The sequence below is a fragment of the Entelurus aequoreus genome, linkage group LG26 (genome assembly GCF_033978785.1).
Source record: "Entelurus aequoreus isolate RoL-2023_Sb linkage group LG26, RoL_Eaeq_v1.1, whole genome shotgun sequence".
Classification (NCBI taxonomy): Eukaryota; Metazoa; Chordata; class Actinopteri; order Syngnathiformes; family Syngnathidae; genus Entelurus; species Entelurus aequoreus.
This window is the reverse complement of record NC_084756.1, coordinates 18,441,043-18,458,858: the sequence shown is the minus strand read 5'-3', so window position 1 is coordinate 18,458,858 and position 17,816 is coordinate 18,441,043. Positions and strand designations below refer to the sequence as shown.

General features: G+C 38.8%; 1 protein-coding gene across 1 annotated transcript in view; it reads right to left on the bottom strand.

The window, feature by feature from the left end:
* iars1 (isoleucyl-tRNA synthetase 1) overlaps positions 1–17,816 on the bottom strand; it is a 137,297-nt gene that overhangs the window by 18,028 nt on the left and 101,453 nt on the right. Inside the window, exons 27-28 of the mRNA XM_062037484.1 lie at positions 6,481–6,593; positions 601–696 (exon numbers count right to left, since the gene is read on the bottom strand). Coding sequence (XP_061893468.1) covers positions 601–696; positions 6,481–6,593 — 209 coding nt within the window. The remainder of the gene's footprint in view (positions 1–600; positions 697–6,480; positions 6,594–17,816) is intronic.

The following is a 17,816-nucleotide window of genomic DNA, read 5'->3' as shown; positions in this document are numbered from 1 at the left end:
ACATGCTTTTTGTTTGCCTTACCAGAATATGATGAAGCGTATGTAGAACATGGCTTCACAGTAACCACGGTGGGAGACGAGGAAAGCCAGGTGGGTTGTTTCCCTTTATGTTAATAAACTTGCAATGTAATGCAGATGTAAAGTTATAACAATTTTATAGACAAATTATACTATTTATAGTTACGGTGGAGAGTATGGGGGCACAAAAGATTTTATTTTTCCTCCGGGGGCGGGGGGCGTACCAGAAAATATTTGAGAAGCACTGTTCTAAGGGGAGACTCAGTGTGCAACACTTTGAAAACTCCTATAATATTAAATGACTAATAATGTTTTTTGTTATTATAAATATGAAAACAGAGATACTTTAGACAGGCAAACTGCATTCATAATAAACGGTGTACATCTTTACTGTTAAATTAATACCTCTCTGATACTGTCAGTCAAAACGGAGCATTAATATCCCTGTGAAGGCAGAATGTTATCGATGTAATGATAAAGAAACATGATGTAATTCATTAAGCACTAGTAGCCACATTCAATAGGGGAGTGTTGACATTCTGTAACATAATTAGTTTTGCTCCTCGAAAAAAGACGCCCCACCTTTTTGCGTAGTTTCTGAATGCGGTTGATGACCTCCCTGGCCACGCCCTCATCCATCATGGACTGGTCGGGGCTGACGTCCAGCAGCACAAGCACCTACGCAGCACAGCCAGGAGAAGAAAACAAAAGAGAGACAGATTGTTGGTGATGAGCGACAATAAATATACATATTGTTGATTGCGACACAATTTTGGGTGTCTGGAACAAATTAATTCGATTTACAATGTTTCTTATGGGAAACAATTAAGGTTGTTCCAATCCGATATAAGTCTGATATCAGAAAAAAAAACGGATCATATGGACAATTGGGCATGCATTTAATTGTCAATATAAGTGCTCTGATACTAGCTGGAAAGCCCATTAACATAATGTCCTTCAATGGTTCATGGTACTTATAGGCTACAGGGTACTACAAGCTAGCAGCTACACACATCTAAGCACTATTGTTGTCCTGATACCAATATTTTGGTACCGGTACCAAAATGTATTTCGATACTTTCCGGTACTTTGATACTTTTCTAAATAAAGGGGACCACAAAAAATGGCATTATTGGCTTTATTTGAACAAATAATCTTACGGTACATTAAACATATGTTTCTTATTGCAAGTTTGTCCTTCAATAAAACAGTGAACATACAAGACAACTTGTCTTTTATTAGTAAGTAAACTAACAAAGACTCCTAATTTAGTCTGCTGACATATGCAGTAACATATTGTGTCATTTATCATTCTATTATTTTGTCAACATTATTAAGGACAAGTGGTAAAAAATTAATTATTAATCTACTTGTTCATTTACTGTTAATATCTGCTTACTTTCTCTTTTAACATGTTCTATGATCTATCTACACTTCTGTTAAAATGTAATAATCACTTATTCTTCTGTTGTTTGGATGCTTTACATTAGTTTTGAATGATACCACAAATTTGGGTATCAGTCAGATACCAAGTAGTTACAGGATCATACAGTGGTCATATTTTCAAAGTCCTCATGGGTCCAGGGACATATTTCCTGAGTTTATAAACATACGGTAATATAAATTTTTTAAAAATGAAATAAAATTTTGTGATGATAAAAAATATTGATTTAATCATAGTAGTATCGACTAGATATGCTCCTGTAATTGGTATCATTACAGTAGATGTCAGGTATAGATCCACCAATGCCGTTTGTTTACATTGTGGCGCCGGTGAGCTACGGTGTGTGAAGCATGTTTAGCTATTCCTCGTCCTGCAGGGATGATACTTGTAAGAAACATCCTTTGATCCGCCATGGAGGCAAGGATTAGTGATTTAGAAGTAGCTAAAACACTGCAGACTGCAGACGGCCGTTAGCCGCTAGCTAGCTAGCCATGTCTTAAAGCACCTCTTCCTGAGGTTGTTTCAGTGTTATAACTTCACCTTTATCCTTAGTTCTTAAGCCAACATGCGTCCGTTCTCCCTTTTCTGTCTACACACTGTCTGCTTGTAAGTACTCCGTGATTGTGCGCTGCCGAACATGCTCGTCTGTTCGTAAACCAGCAATGTCACGACGTGACAACGACGAGGGGTCTGAGGACCGGTACTTTTTAGAGGCGGTATAGTACCGACTATGATTCATTAGTATCACAGTACTATACTAATACCGGTATACCGTACAACCCTAATAAGCACACAATCGCGCACAAGCTAGACATATGTAATAAATGTCCCAAATTAAACAATATTGCAGTCAAAAACCATATGTGTCAATATACACTGCCGTTCGAAAGTTTGGGGTCACTTTGAAATGTCCTTATTTTTGAAGGAAAAGCACTGTACTTTTCAATGAAGATAACTTTAAACTAGTCTTAACTTTAAAGAAATACACTCTATACATTGCTAATGTGGTAAATGACTATTCTAGCTGCAAATGTCTGGTTTTTGGTGCAATATCTACATAGGTGTATAGAGGCCCATTTCCAGCAACTATCACTCAAGTGTTCTAATGGTACAATGTGTTTGCTCATTGGCTCAGAAGGCTAATTGATGATTAGAAAACCCTTGTGCAATCATGTTCACACATTTGAAAACAGTTTAGCTCGTTACAGAAGCTACAAAACTGACCTTCCTTTGAGCAGATTGAGTTTCTGGAGCATCACATTTGTGGGGTCAATTAAACGCTCAAAATGGCCAGAAAAAGAGAACTTTCATCTGAAACTCGACAGTCTATTCTTGTTCTTAGAAATGAAGGCTATTCCACAAAATTGTTTGGGTGACCCCAAACTTTTGAACGGTAGTGTATGCAATCAAATCAAGTAATTATAGTTGTATATTACTTAAATATACAAAGTCTCCAAGGCAAAGCATATTAAAAAGGTATCCAGTAACAAATGTGCCCGTATCATTCAACTTACTGCATCATAAGCTTAACCTAATAAATGATTGTGGCCATTAGGTATCGCCAAAAAAACAATAACCACTTCACTTGTGACTTCACCTTAAATACAGCACAAGCCTATTCTGAACGGTATAATAAATAAGTTAATGTTTTTTAAACCTTCTAGCATTACTAACAAAAATTGAGAAACCACTGTACAATATATACTGTAAAATACAATTATTTAATTTTTTGAGGCTTTTGGGCGGATATCGCAAAGTTAAAGCAATTGGTTCCCATGGTTTGAGTGTGCAAGGCACAGGTTGAGCTTATGCATCAATTTCTCATGATCTTTGTGTAAAGAGGCGACAATGTGTATATACACAAGATTAATGTGTTATTGGCAGGTGTTAATGTGCCTCTTTCCCTTCCCCTACCCTCTGCATATGCAGAGGGTAGGGGAAGGGAAAGAGGCAACCGGGGTGAAGGCAACACTGAGCCGAGAGCGCTGCAGACAGATGGGAGGTAGAGAAGGAAAGAGCAGGCGAGAATAGCGGCAAATTAAAAAAGTAGCTCGGTAAACTGGTATTAACGTGCAGTTGCGCGCTGTGTGTGTGTGCGTGTGTGGGTGTATATATACGCTTGGTAGAGCACTGATTAGTGATGGCCTGTGGGAAAGCCAGACGTCCTGGTTTCCACTTAGCTGAGAGATGATTCCCTGCATTGCACTCGTGGTGTGTGAGAGAAGGCTGTCAGACGCGGGCACACTATAATTTGTTCTCTGCCCGACACAATCTTAATCTTGGTGGTTTTGTACTTGTATGTGTGCATCATGACTACTGTGTCAGTAAGATTTCAAATGTTCACCCACGTGTATTACAGTGACTATTTAAATATTCAAATACAGCACATCATTAAAATGCAAATATCAATGTTTCTCTGTGATATAATTGTGCCTCTCGAGCTGCGCCAGTTGGACAATGAAATGCACATGTCTTTTGGTGGGTGTGGCTATCCAAGGGGGTGTGGCTAACATGGTTATTGAGGAAATATCTGTTATATTGGTGCTGTCAAACGATTACATATTTCAGGTTCTGATGTTGATTTGACTATTGAATTTTGGTCATATCTCAACCAATATTCTGCAACACAGACAATGTTGAAACAGCATGCTTTTTTACATTGTTTATTGTCTGGTTCTGATCTTGATTTGCCCATTGAATTTGGGCCATTTTCCAACCAACAATGTTGATCCAACATTAGACATCAATGATGTCTCAATTTACAAATACAACTACTCTGCAAGGTTGTTTCAAAGACCTTGTCTACATTAAGTCGGACAACCCATTAAACGAATAATTATTTAACTTTAGCCCCGTTTCGGCCACACAAAACCATCGTTTAAGGCTTCTACACGGGCAAGTGCCCCGTCTATTTCTTGAATCTCCGGCTCTTAGCTTTGTATGGACTCATTGATCGTTTACAAACTGAGTTTGGAGAGGAAGTGACGCCAGAAAGACCGTGCCCCACACAGGAAGTGACGTCAGAAAGACCGCGCCACAGCCAGCTTCATAACAGACGCTTGTGGAAATCACACATGAATACCTTAAAAAAAGGAAACGCGCGATTGCAGCTATTTCGGATACAACACATTTTAGACAGCAACATTGCAATGTTGAGCGACGGTTTTGGATAAGGCCTGGAAGAACGGCAGCCTGGTGGGATATGTTTGTCAACGAGTGTGTTGTGCCAGAGAAACGGCAAGAGAACTTTCGAATGTCCAGGTCAGCTGTGATTCTACTTAGCGAAAAACTTTGTCCATTTGTCGAAGGGGAGACAACGAGAATGCGGGCTCCCGTGGACGAGGGAAAACAGCAAATGCATTTGGACTGGCAAAGCAGACTATCAGTTATTGTCGGTGTTGTATGTCAAGCGATTACTCAACCTCTATTTTTGTACTCCATAACTTTTGTGAAGCCATGAAGTGGTTGCAGCTGTCAAGTACGACCGCCAATTTCAGCCTACAAGCACAGTGTCCTGACCAGATATCTAGATCCCTAGATTGATTGTTGTATAATGTTCTTAATCACATTGTTTATTTTCACACGTCCATTGAAGATATGATTCACATATGATGGCCCAGGTGTGATTCACTACAATATTCTAACAGCTGCTGATGGTGAGGCAAGCAAGGTTTACTGTTAACAGAAATGTGGCAATAGTCTACATTAAAACACAGGTTAAGGATACACTTCCAGGTCAGAGGTATTGATTGATTGATTGAAACTTTTATTAGTAGATTGCACAGTGCTATGACGAGCCCTTTTTTTGCACGCATGCGTACTAGGTCGTGTTGCGCTGGCGGACGGAGGGGGGCGGGGGTCTTAAACGGTGGCGTGTGTGTGTGTGTGTGTGTGTGTGTGTGTGTGTGTGTGTGTGTGTGTGTGTGTGTGTGTGTGTGTGTGTGTGTGTGTGTGGACAAGGATAAGGTTAGGTGGGATTTACCCTGGATAACCTTCGTCGGCTTAGTGTAGAAGGGGCCAAAGTCAGCTTTAAAGGACAAGTATGTATAATCAACATTGGTTAATGTCTTTTCCTAATGGATAAGGTTTGTGTGTTAAATAATAATCTTTAATAAATAAATAATAATGCATTAGATTTTATATCGCGCTTTTCTATTATTAGATACTCAAAGCGCTCACAGAGAAGTGGGAACCCATCATTCATTCACACCTGGTGGTGGTAAGCTAAATTTGTAGCCACAACTGCCCTGGGGTAGACTGACTGAAGCGAGGCTGCCAGTTTGCGCCTACGGCCCCTCCGACCACCACCTATCATTCATTCATCATTCATTCACCAGTGTGAGCGGCACCGGGGGCAAGGGTGAAGTGTCCTGCCCAAGGACACAACGGCAGCGATTTGGATGTCAAGAGGCGGGGAGCGAACCTGCAACCCTCAGGTTTCTGGCACGGCCGCTCTACCCACTACGCCATACCGCCCCCATCTTTGTGATTAACACGTTTTAATATAATTTCACAAGGATGTAAACTGTAAGTAAGTTACATATAATATTGAAAACGATTAAAATTAAGAGTAAGATTACTAATTCAGTGTTAATATTTGAGTAGGCCGCTGGGCCCTCTGTAGTGGAAAAGTTGGACCCCAAGGTCAAAAAGGTTTAGAACCCCTGGATTAATTGAATGATTTAAGAGTTCCTTGTGGAAAGTATTTCTGATTGACAAGGTCTTGAAGCAATGGAGGCAAAACAGTTGGTTCAGTTTCAACTCGTTTGCGGTCTAAAGAGTGTTTTATCTTAATTAAAATAAAACACTATATTTCCAAGTCATTTAACTCCTTGATACCTTTTGGTAAAGTGTTTTAATTTTCTCCTGAATACTGCACTACAGTAAACAACCTGAAAATAGCATTAGTTAAAATAATATTTATAATGTTTTGACTGTCAAGGAAAAAGAAAAATGGTATCCTTTATAAGTAATGTTTGCAAGACACTGTACAGATGTATTACACCCAGACACTTCACCTGTGAGTCAGAGTGGGCTTCGTACTGCGCCGCTGAGTCACCGCTCTGGTTGAAAGTGTACATCAGCCTCAGGTCCTCCTCGTGAAGCTCATGGCCGTCCACCACGATAGATCCTGCATTTAAAACACACAATATGTCAACGTATGACTCATAGGATATGTACACCAGAAACAGCAGTATCCAGCAGAGCTCGTCTTTTTTTGTACACTACATTCCATTCACAGTAGTGGGAGGGGTCAGCAACAAAGTAACTCAAACCATAATTAAGGCAACAAAAAGAAAAGAAAAACAGTCCACAAAGGTGAGGATTTCCCCTTTTGGGTTGGGGATATTCTTATTAAAACCCCATGTAAAGTGCTGCAGAGCCAATTATGAAGACTGCAATAACAAGGGCCATTTGAATGTTGAGCTGCTCAATATTAATATTCCAGCTGTTTGCTTTTGATTACCATATTTTCCGGACTAAGGCGCACTTAAAATCATTTTGTTTTCTCAAAACTCGACAGTGCGCCTTATAACCCGGTGCACCTAATGTAAGGAATAAGTTTGGTTGAGCTACCGACCTCAAAGCTATTTTATTTGGTACATGGTGTAATGATAAGTGTGACCAGTAGATGGGAGTCAAACATAAGAGACAAGTGTATATTGCCACTATGATGGCAATATGTCTCAAGTAAACACCAACATTTTAAATATTCCATTGAGAATATAGAACATTACACACGGCGCTCAAAAATCTATCAAAATGTTTTAGTACGACTTTGGTAAGCTATGAAGCCGCACCGCTTGATGTGCTTCAACATAGGAGTATTATTATGGTGTGTGTATAAGGTAAGACATATCTGGTGTTTTGTTTCGCAATATTATGAAAAGCAACTTTTCTTACCTTCTGGTACCTGCTGATCTGTATTTGGGATATGCGTAAATACTGAAAAATTGCACTTGTCCACGCTGATGGCGTAGTCGATAAGCTTCTTCTTTTTCTCTATCTTCTTGTTATGGGACATTCATCCTCCGCTGTTGCCATTTCTAATATAAAGTAGTGTAAAGTTCTTACTTATATCTGTCAGTAAACTCGCCATGAAAGCGCTAAAACATACCGGTATAGTGAGTTTACATTATTCACCCAAGGAACTTTAGTTATTAGAGAGTTCCGATCGGACGGTTTTTCACGGGACACATTTCCGGTGTGGTTGTTTCCGGATGAGGAGATGCTGCTCATTTATTGATTTAAGTAAAGTCTGAATGTCATTAAAACAGTTAGCTCCATCTTTTGACACTTCTTCCACTCCCGTTCTTGCACGCTACACCGCTACAACAAAGATGACGGGGAGAAGACGCTGTCGAAGGTGAGCCATGTAAATAAGACCGCCCACAAAACAGCGAATCCGGAAGAGACTGTCAGAAAGCGGCTTGAAGATGATCTGTAAAACAATCTATGCAACATTTTGACCAAAGAACCACCACTACATGTTATGTAGACCACAAGGAAGTGTTTTCAATTTAGAAAAATAATAATAATAGGACTCCTTTAAAGCGCCTTATAATCCTGTGCGCCCTATGGTCCGGAAAATACGGTACATTCTTGGCACTCACACCAAAAAGAAAACACTCCAAAGGCTCAGAAACTGTTATCAATGTGAAACAATATTGGTGCATTACGATAAAGTTTAGAATAGGATATGCTTCCAGGCTGCATCTAACAATAGGCTCGATAGCATCTCTTTAGGTTTACGTCCAAACGTTTGCCCATGGCAGCAGTTAACCATCTCTATGTTCTTGCTAAAAACCATGGCCACGTCCTCCTCTTCACTTCTACACCGCCTAAGGCGAGAGGGGAGGGGATGTAGGGGGAGTCATTCCATATCTGTCTAATCCTTCATCTCCACGCTTTGAGTTCCTGAATGCCTTTTCTCTTTTCTGCTCGCTCCCACCATTCACCTATTTAGTACACTAAGTCAAAACCTCAGGATCAAATGGTAATGTACGAATAAGGAGAAAACTAAGCAATGTTTCTGGCCTGATTGATGAAAGTGAACAAGTTCAGCGGCTACCAATAGTTGAAAATGTCAGATGTAGACGCCGAACTGAATGTGAGACGTAAGCAAAGGATGCAGTAACCGAGCGCTCATTGATTAACACAAGATTCCTGTAAGTTGTGTTGAAATAGTCAGTGTGTTAAAATGGGCTTTTTTTCTTCGCTCAAATGCATCTTGATCAATGAACTGCTAGTGTAAGCCACTGTGCACACTTTTTCCATTGGCATTGCTATCCATTAGCCAACCTTTTCCTCTTGTCCAACCGGCTAGACTTCAAAACACCTGACAGAGTGATTGGCAATGCTAGGTTTTCACAGTCCAGATGACCCCGGCAGCTTCCTTACCAAGAGACTTTGGGGGGCTCTGCGCCTCTTTCCTTGGCTAATTGGAGGTATGAGATACATTGCACTGCTTTGATCCAGACAGCAGCTTGTTAGCTCACTGGCACAAGAGGTCCCACAGTACAATTCACATTTCAACAACCGTGGGACAATACAATAGAAGGCAAACTTGGACATACGTTATAGTAGTCAGTGGATAGGACCGATTTGTGTCCTTGCGGTGTGTATATTTATTAGGGATGTAAATCTCTTTGTGACGGACGATTCCATTCACATCTTGATACATGGGTTACGAAGTGATTCAAAAACAAGTTATTTATAAAACAGAACAATTCAATGCGATTCGATTTAGTGTATGAACGATTAATTTAGATTTGATTAAGTGAATTAATGATTAAATTCTATGATTGGCATTTGTTGATGGACACAAAAGGAACAAAAGCTTTTCTTCCAGTGCATGCACTCATGTTAGAGGATAAATAGTTAGGACGATGGCACCAAGCGCTCAGACTACATCTGTCCAACAAAGTCTGTGAGCATGAACTGATGAAAACTACTCAGATGAGAGGCCAAACGTCTTCTAAGACAACTGATCAGTTGAATGCCATGAGAATAACAATAACCTGATGAATGAGAACATCCATAAGCACATTAATCTTCAAGTATAAAAAAGCACATTCTATAACTGTGACATGCTTCCAGTATCATTTTTTTAAAACATGTATCCCCAAAGATGTTTCATAAAGTAAAAAAGCAACCGTGTCACAAGTCAAATATATTTATTTTCCACGAGTCAAGCCAGTGTCGTCACAGAGCCAATGGCATGACTGGGGCGGCGGGACTTCCCGGACACGGATGGGAAGTGACGTGTGTTGTGGAGTTCAAAGGTCGTTTGAGTGGTGCCAGAAAAGAGAGCAAGACACGCAGATTGAGCCCGTTGTACGAGAATATTGCATTTTGTAAAATAAAGATAGAAACTGGAAATTGGTCTGAGCCTCCATTCCTTGGTATGTTACAATATTGACGGACGGCAAAGCACGGAGATGGTATCTGGTGGGTAATTATTTGGCGGACAGCCACGACTCTCGCATTGTTTTAAGAGAAACGGTCTACAGATTGCTAGTCTCGCGCTACACTAGGTCCATATCTACATCTATTCTCGTCTCCAGTTGCATAAGTAACGTAACAAGCGAGTGACTCTTTTCACGGAGAACCCTGGCTACTGTGTCGTTTTTAAGACAGAAACTATCAACTGATTTCTATTTCGGCGCAATAACCAGTTTGTTTCTACACTCGATTTAACTAAGTATTCACAGCTGATTCTTATCGATTGAGGGGGCTGTAACCGGCTTAGCCGAACTGGCCACCTCCTAAAACGGATATCGGTTGCATCTGTTTATTGTTAACAACATTAATATTTAGTATGAGCAACATTGTTTTTAGCACTACCTTAATCCTCTTGACATGCTGCACAGGCTGTTATCGGCATTCTCTTTCATTCCTCCATGATGACATTCATGGTGGAGCTAGGAGATGTTACACACCTTGCACTCCTCCACCTTACTTCCACGTGAGGATGCCTCACAGGTGCTTAATTGAGTTCAAGTCTGGAGGAGACATACTTGACTGCTCCATCGTCATCACCTTCCTCACTCTGCAAGGCACTTTCCAACCTGGATGTTTGCTTACAGTGTCACAGTATATGTTGGAATCCCCCTCTCTATTTCCCTAATGTACCGTAGCTTCCCCAGTGACAGCGGCACTTGTACAACCCCAGATAATGATGCTACCACAGTATACCATGCTGATTTTGATTATTCTGTTTTCATATATTTTATACTTTTATCTAACAGAGTCGCTGCAGTAACTTTGTTGTATGTCTTGATTAAAATAACGCTTAATGGGTCCATTCTGTAAGATGTGCAACGATGCAGGTAACCCATAGTAGGGTATGTACCTCGGTTTTTGGGCCACAGTTTTTAGTTCTGTTTCAGTGTGTGTTTGTGAGTAAAGTTCTTTATTTTGCTTGTAACGTAGTAAATATCAGTGTTGGACTGAACACTGTAAGACTTTTTTGTAATCAAGTTAACAGTTACTGAACAACACTTTCAAATGGTAAATGACCTTTTATTCCTTAATTACTTTTATACGTAACATAAGTGCGTCTCACCAGTGGATTGGCAAGTGGTGACCCAAAAACTCAAATGCTTACATTTATTTAAAATACATTACAGTTTGAATTTGAGGTAGTGTAAAATCTTGCCAACACAAAAACAGGTTCAATGATCATTTCAGGAACAAAAGGTTTTTATACATCCATCCATCCATTTTCTACCACTTGTCCACAAAATCAAAATTTATTTGAAGAAAAGTGCCTGTACAGGTTTTATTTATAGTACATACTACATGTATATCTAAATCCAATTAATTTAGTAGGTACATTTATTCTCCTAGTCTGGAGGAATAGTTGAGTCTTATAGACATTCAGTGCCCGCGAGTACAGAGGGCAGAATTTCCACACACAACACAATAAGAGCTGCAGCAGTCAGTCACTGTGTTTCCATGCATTAAATTAGTCTGATTTCTCAAATACTTATTTTTTTTGTATTTTCACGCTTACATATGAAGTCCAAGTGTCCTTGCACACTCTCAACTGCGACGATTGTTCATACGCCGTGTGTCTCCCATACACTGAAGGGCGCGGATAACTGAAGTACTAGGATTTGCGAATCCTTACAATTTGTTTTAACTGATGTCCGCAACAATATTGGCACAATTACAAATAGTACGTCTCTAATGGCTATGCCGATGGTAAATAGTAGACAGCATCAAATGATCGTGGATTGCGCTATGGACATGACGCTACTACCAAGAATGTATCGAGTCGGATGCAAAGAAAGGCGGTGGAAGAGTTTTTTCCAAGGGATTTTTGGACAAAAAAACCTTTTGAATGTCTCGACGTTCATTCAAAAGGCTCTGTGGATTGATGGAAGGAGTTTTAAATACGAAATAAATGACCGTTCGTGCCCCGACTGATATCCAAAGGAAAGTTGCTATTTTTCTGGACCATCTTTTCAGTTAATTAGTTGGCTTGCACAAATGCAGCGTGAAGAGGTTTGTGTATGCTTTATTATTCGTCTTTAATTTACCTGCTTCATTATCTTTCATCGCATTCGTATTTTGTTCAGTAGTCCGAATTAAGCCGGCATTTTATATTTCGCTACCTTCTTAAATAAACGTCCGTTTCTTCATGACAGTCTCCTCTTCATGACAACTGTTGCTGTTTTTATTACCGTAAATGGTATCTGCTTCAGCGTTGTATCCCGCGTGTTGAGACTGGCACATGCACGATACGAAGGGTCCCTTCCGGCGGTCCAGAGATCTGGTTTCCAATCGCATAATGCAGCTGTGTTAGAGTCAGACTTTTCAAAAACCGAAAACGATCAGATTGAGGTGTTTCCATGGATTGTAGGAGGCTTTTTTGGAGCCGAGCTATTTGAGAAATGGGACTAATTTATTGCATGGACACACTAAGTAAGGCGTTGGCTCTTGCGAAGTGCATTTAAAAGAAGTCGCTCCTTCTTTAAAATGTTGCTGTTCATCTTCTATGATAGTATTGGTCATATTTAATTTTTTTTCTCCTTTTCTTCAGGGCTTCACTTAAACACACACATACACGAACAACGATCCATAAGGCGTATTGTCCCGTATGGCCCAGTATTTTACAGAGGACCGTTGCATTTCTTTTCGATACTTTGGTAGAATCCAGGTTAATACTAGCATTTTATTTTACTTTTAAGCTTACTTTGCACTGAACAGGGATTCACAGTGTGCACGTACTAGGGCTGGATGATTATGTAAAAAATAATAATCACTATTATTTTGATTGATATTGTAATCTCGATTACCGGTATTCATGAATTTAAAAACATGAGTATTCATTAGGGGTGTGGGAAAAAATCGATTCGAATTCGAATCGCGATTCTCACGTTGTGCGATTCAGAATCGATTCTCATTTTTTTAAAAATTTATTTATTTTTTAAAAAATGTATTTACATTTTTCATTTTATTTTTTTAAATTAATCAATCCAACAAAACAATACACAGCAATACCATAACAATGCAATCCAATTCCAAAACCAAACCCGACCCAGCAACACTCAAAACTGCAATAAACAGAGCAATTGAGAGGAGACACAAACACGACACAGAACAAACCAAAAGTAGTGAAACAAAAATGAATATTATCAACAACAGTATCAATATTAGTTACAATTTCAACACAGCAGTGATTAAAAATCCCTCATTGACATTATCATTAGACATTTATAAAAAAATTTAAAAAAGAACAATAGTGTCACAGTGGCTTACACTTGCATCGCATCTCATAAGCTTGACAACACACAGTGTCCAAAATTTTCACAAAGATAAAATAAGTCATATTTTTGGTTAATTTAATAGTTAAAATAAATGTACATTATTGCAAACAGTTGATAAAACATTGTCCTTTACAATTATAAAAGCTTTTTACAAAAATCTACTACTCTGCTTGCATGTCAGCAGACTGGGGTAGATCCTGCTGAAATCCTATGTATTGAATGAATAGAGAATCGTTTTGAATCGGGAAAAAAATCGTTTTTGAATCGAGAATCGTGTTGAATTGGGGAAAAAAAAAAAAAAAAAACTATTTAGAATCGAATCGTGACCCCAAGAATCGATATTGAATCGAATTGTGGGACACCCAAAAATTCACAGCCCTAGTATTCATTGCACCACCAAAGCTTACTTTAAATATAGTTAAAAAAAATTAAAACTGGATATAAATTAGTAACGAAAAAAACAGGTGAAATAATCAAATTTAAAAAAAATAGCAATATAAAAAAACTAATTCAGTTCACTTGTTTTATTTTTAATTCAGTTGTTTACCTTTTACACTTATTTTACCACCATAAAATGTGTGCTTTTTTTGTGAAATACAATTTAATAAAATTTTAGGTAATTCAATGCAAAAAATAAAAAAATCGCATTTATTGGTGCAATATATCTTTGGACAATTTTGACCAGTATTTTAGGTCAAAGCATAACAATTTTGTATATGTATCAATAAGTGCTTTAAGTACATTATGCTTGTGCAAGGTACTTTTCTGAAACCATTTTGTTAGGGCAGTCAGACCGGATGTGGCACGCCGCGCTATTATTGTGAAGGGGGGATTGATTGATTGATTGAAACTTTTAATAGTAGATTGCACAGTACAGTACATATTCCGTACAATTGACCACTAAATGGCAGAGGTGGGACCAAGTCATTGCTTTGCAAGTCACAAGTAAGTCTCAACTCTTTGCCCTCAAGTCCCGAGTCAAGACAGGCAAGTCCCGAGTCAAGTCCAAAGTCAAGACTGGAAAGTCTCAAGTCAAGTCACAAGTCCTGCATTTTGAGTTTCGAGTCCTTTCAAGTCCTTTTGACCACAGACTAATATTTTTACACAGATTGTGTATGTTTTTAAACCGCTGTATTTATTTATTAAAACAAGTGCATTTGAAATAGCAGGAAAGAAAATAGTACTGACATTGCAATTCATAATAGCACTATTAACCAGTCATTTTAATAGTTTAAACAATTTTAAACATTTAAGTCATTCCTTTACAGAATAAACACATTTGCAAAAACAAGTGCAACTGTACTTATTTGTACAAAAGTGTTAACATTGTATTTCCATGGCATATTGCATTGTAACTAGTTCCACAGCAGTTTCTATTCTGTTCTTACCTTATCTCATTGATCTCATCTCATACTGTATGTGTGTTGATGTGTGCGTACACATGAAAAACATAATACATGAACATAACAATGAACAGAGTTGTACTTTTTAGATGTCAGGGCCCTATGCAATATGTACACATATTCTTAATATAGTATATATTTTAACTGACCTTTATTTGACTATGTTTGTCTTTTTGTAGGTGGCTAAAATACGCGGTGCTGCTGACCGCCGTCTAACGTTATGTTACTGTGTGTGATACATTGACTAACGTAACGTTAGGTGTAGGTACCTCATGCAACCCTGCTTAAAAAATCACTTGACAAAAAGTATGAATAAGGTTGCAAACTGCAGTGGACGCAACATATTGCCGTGTTTGAAATGACGTTATAACCATAAACATCTTATAAGTAGACGCAATATTGGTTGCTGTGACGCGAGCAATTTGCCTCTTGAAGTGGTGATGAGGAGCCGGCGAGCAGCCTAAACTGACAGTTGACAGGTAGAAAACAAAGATGCCGGGCTGGTGTTCAGCGTTTTCCTGCTCAAATGAGCGGACTGTTGAAAATAGGAATCGGGGGATTACTTTTCACAAGTAAGATTTAACATTAATGTACTATTGGTTGTATTTTATGAAAATAACATTACCACAGAGTTGAGAAGGAGCAAAGATATTCAATATTTGTATGTGAAAATCACAAATAAATCTTCTGGAGGAGGATGACGCCCCTACAGGGGTTTGGTTTACAAACTTTCTGCCCCACCTAAAGCAAAATTCACCAGCCGCCATTGATTATAATGCATTCTCATTTTAGGCAAAATATAAGACAATACTTTCTTAACAGTATAATTGTAACCAGGAATAAGTCTTCAAGTAACAATATTCAAATACTAACATTGTTGGGTAAAACAGAATTTGGTTTTATTCTGAATCCAGTGAAACAGATTGGTGGTTTTAGCTGATATAAAGACTTTCAGGTGTTTATATATGTTTAAGTATTTGGCAGACGCTTTTATCCAAAGCGACATACATAAAAAATACATATAAAACAATCACTGTAAACATGATCATTTAAGGGAAGAATGTAATACAAAATATCAATACAAAGTGTCACGACAGAATAAACTCTCTGCTGCTGCAGCAACAGAGATACGGTCTATAAGATATATAGATATCTAATGTATTCATACATTGTTTATGTAGCATGTATATATAACGTAATCATATTGTTTCTTCAATTTAAAAATAGCTGACCGTTTTTCCCCCCCTTCTCTGGGATTATATTCCCAGTTTTAATCTCGGACGTCTGGTCACTTATAGCGTATAAGAATATTCTATTACTGTTAAGCAAACTATGAATAATAAAACATGTGTCCGTTATCATAGCTACACGTATGACAAAAAAGCGCGTGAAAATGAGTGGTATTCAGTGAGGTAAAATTAATTCAATGCGTTGACAGTTCATTGCTCCTGCCAAATGAATTGCACTGAGTGGAGCGGATCACCACTGCAAGATGGCGACCCCGCGTCTCGTCTGCGCCAGTAGGCAGTAGCGCTCGATGCTGTGTACCCTTATAAGATGTCTATGGTTATGACGTTAGCAGTGAGTTTACAGCCTCACTGATTTAACTACACAGCAAATAAAAGTCATGTTACTTAGCCAATAAACGTTATCTTACATTCAAAACTTACCCTTCTTTGTGCAACTTCAAATGTCGAACGAAGTTGGAAGTTGTTGCGTCTCCGTCTGTAATATTCGAACTGCGTGATTTGCATACGGCAATTCGTTGACCAAGTCGTAGTTTTTATACCCGAACGAAACCAACTTTGGTATAAATCTTTCTCACTGGCGCGTTGTTTGACAACTCTTGTTCATTGGTTGTCCTGCAATTTGATTGGATCAATGCTGTGTGATGAAAACAATGTAGATCTAATTTGATTGGCTGTTGTACTGAGAGCACACACGCTGATAGACAGACACGTACAAAATGAAAGCTACGGAGCGCTCCCAAATAACTTTTTAAGCTTTAGGTTTTGGGGAAAGTAGCAAGTCATGTCAAGTCAAAAGGCTCAAGTCCAAGTGAAGTCACAAGTCATTGATGTTAAAGTCTAAGTCGAGTTGCAAGTCTCTTTACATTTTGTCAAGTCGAGTCTAAAGTCATCAAATTCATGACTCGAGTCCAAGTCATGTGACTCGAGTCCACACATCTGCTAAATGGTAACACCCGAATAAGTTTTCAACTTGTTGAAGTCGGGGTCCACGTAAAGTGTGCTGTGCTGTTGTTCTCAGCTTGAAGAGTAAAAAGGCAACTTGAGGCTGTTAAGGGAAAAGAAAAAAAGCGCCTCCCAAGTTGCGACCACTGTTTATACAAAAATGTTACGTCGATTACACTACATTGTGCCGAGTGTGAAATTTGGTGGAGGAGGAATTATGGTGTGGGGTTGTTTTTCAGGAGTTGTGTTTGGCCCCTTAGTTCCAATGAAAGGAACTTTGAATGCTCCAGGATACCAAAACATTTTGGACAATTCCATGCTCCCAACCTAGTGGGAACAGTTTGGAGCGGGCCCCTTCCTCTTCCAACATTACTGTGCAGCAGTGCACAAAGCAATCCAATCCAATCCACTTTATTTATATAGCACATTTACACAACAAGAATGTTTCCAAAGTGCTGCACAGCCATGTTAAAAACAATATTAAAAACAATATTAAAAACTATATTAAAAACAATATTAAAAACAATATTATGCTACACCAATGACTGAATAAAAACAAAGAATAAATGAATAGAAAACCAATACAGAGACAATATAAAAAATAAATATGATTAAAAACGATTTTAAAGGGTGAAACCAATTAAAACAGTAAAATAGACATCAAAATTTATAACCCTAACCCTAACCACACAGGACAACAGAGGACAGAAGACCACACAACTCACGTAGTGTTAAAAGCCAAAGAATAAAAGTGGGTCTTTAGACGAGACTTAAAACACTCCACTGTGGGAGCAGTTTGAACATGGAGGGGCAGAGTGTTCCAGAGTTTAGGGCCGACCACAGAGAAGGCCCTGTCTCCCCTGGTTTTAAGTCTCGTCCTGGGCACCACGAGCTGGAGCTGGCTCTCGGACCTCAGAGCGCGCGCAGGAGTGTAAATTTGGATGAGGTCCGAGATATACTGAGGTGCCAGTCCATGTAAAGC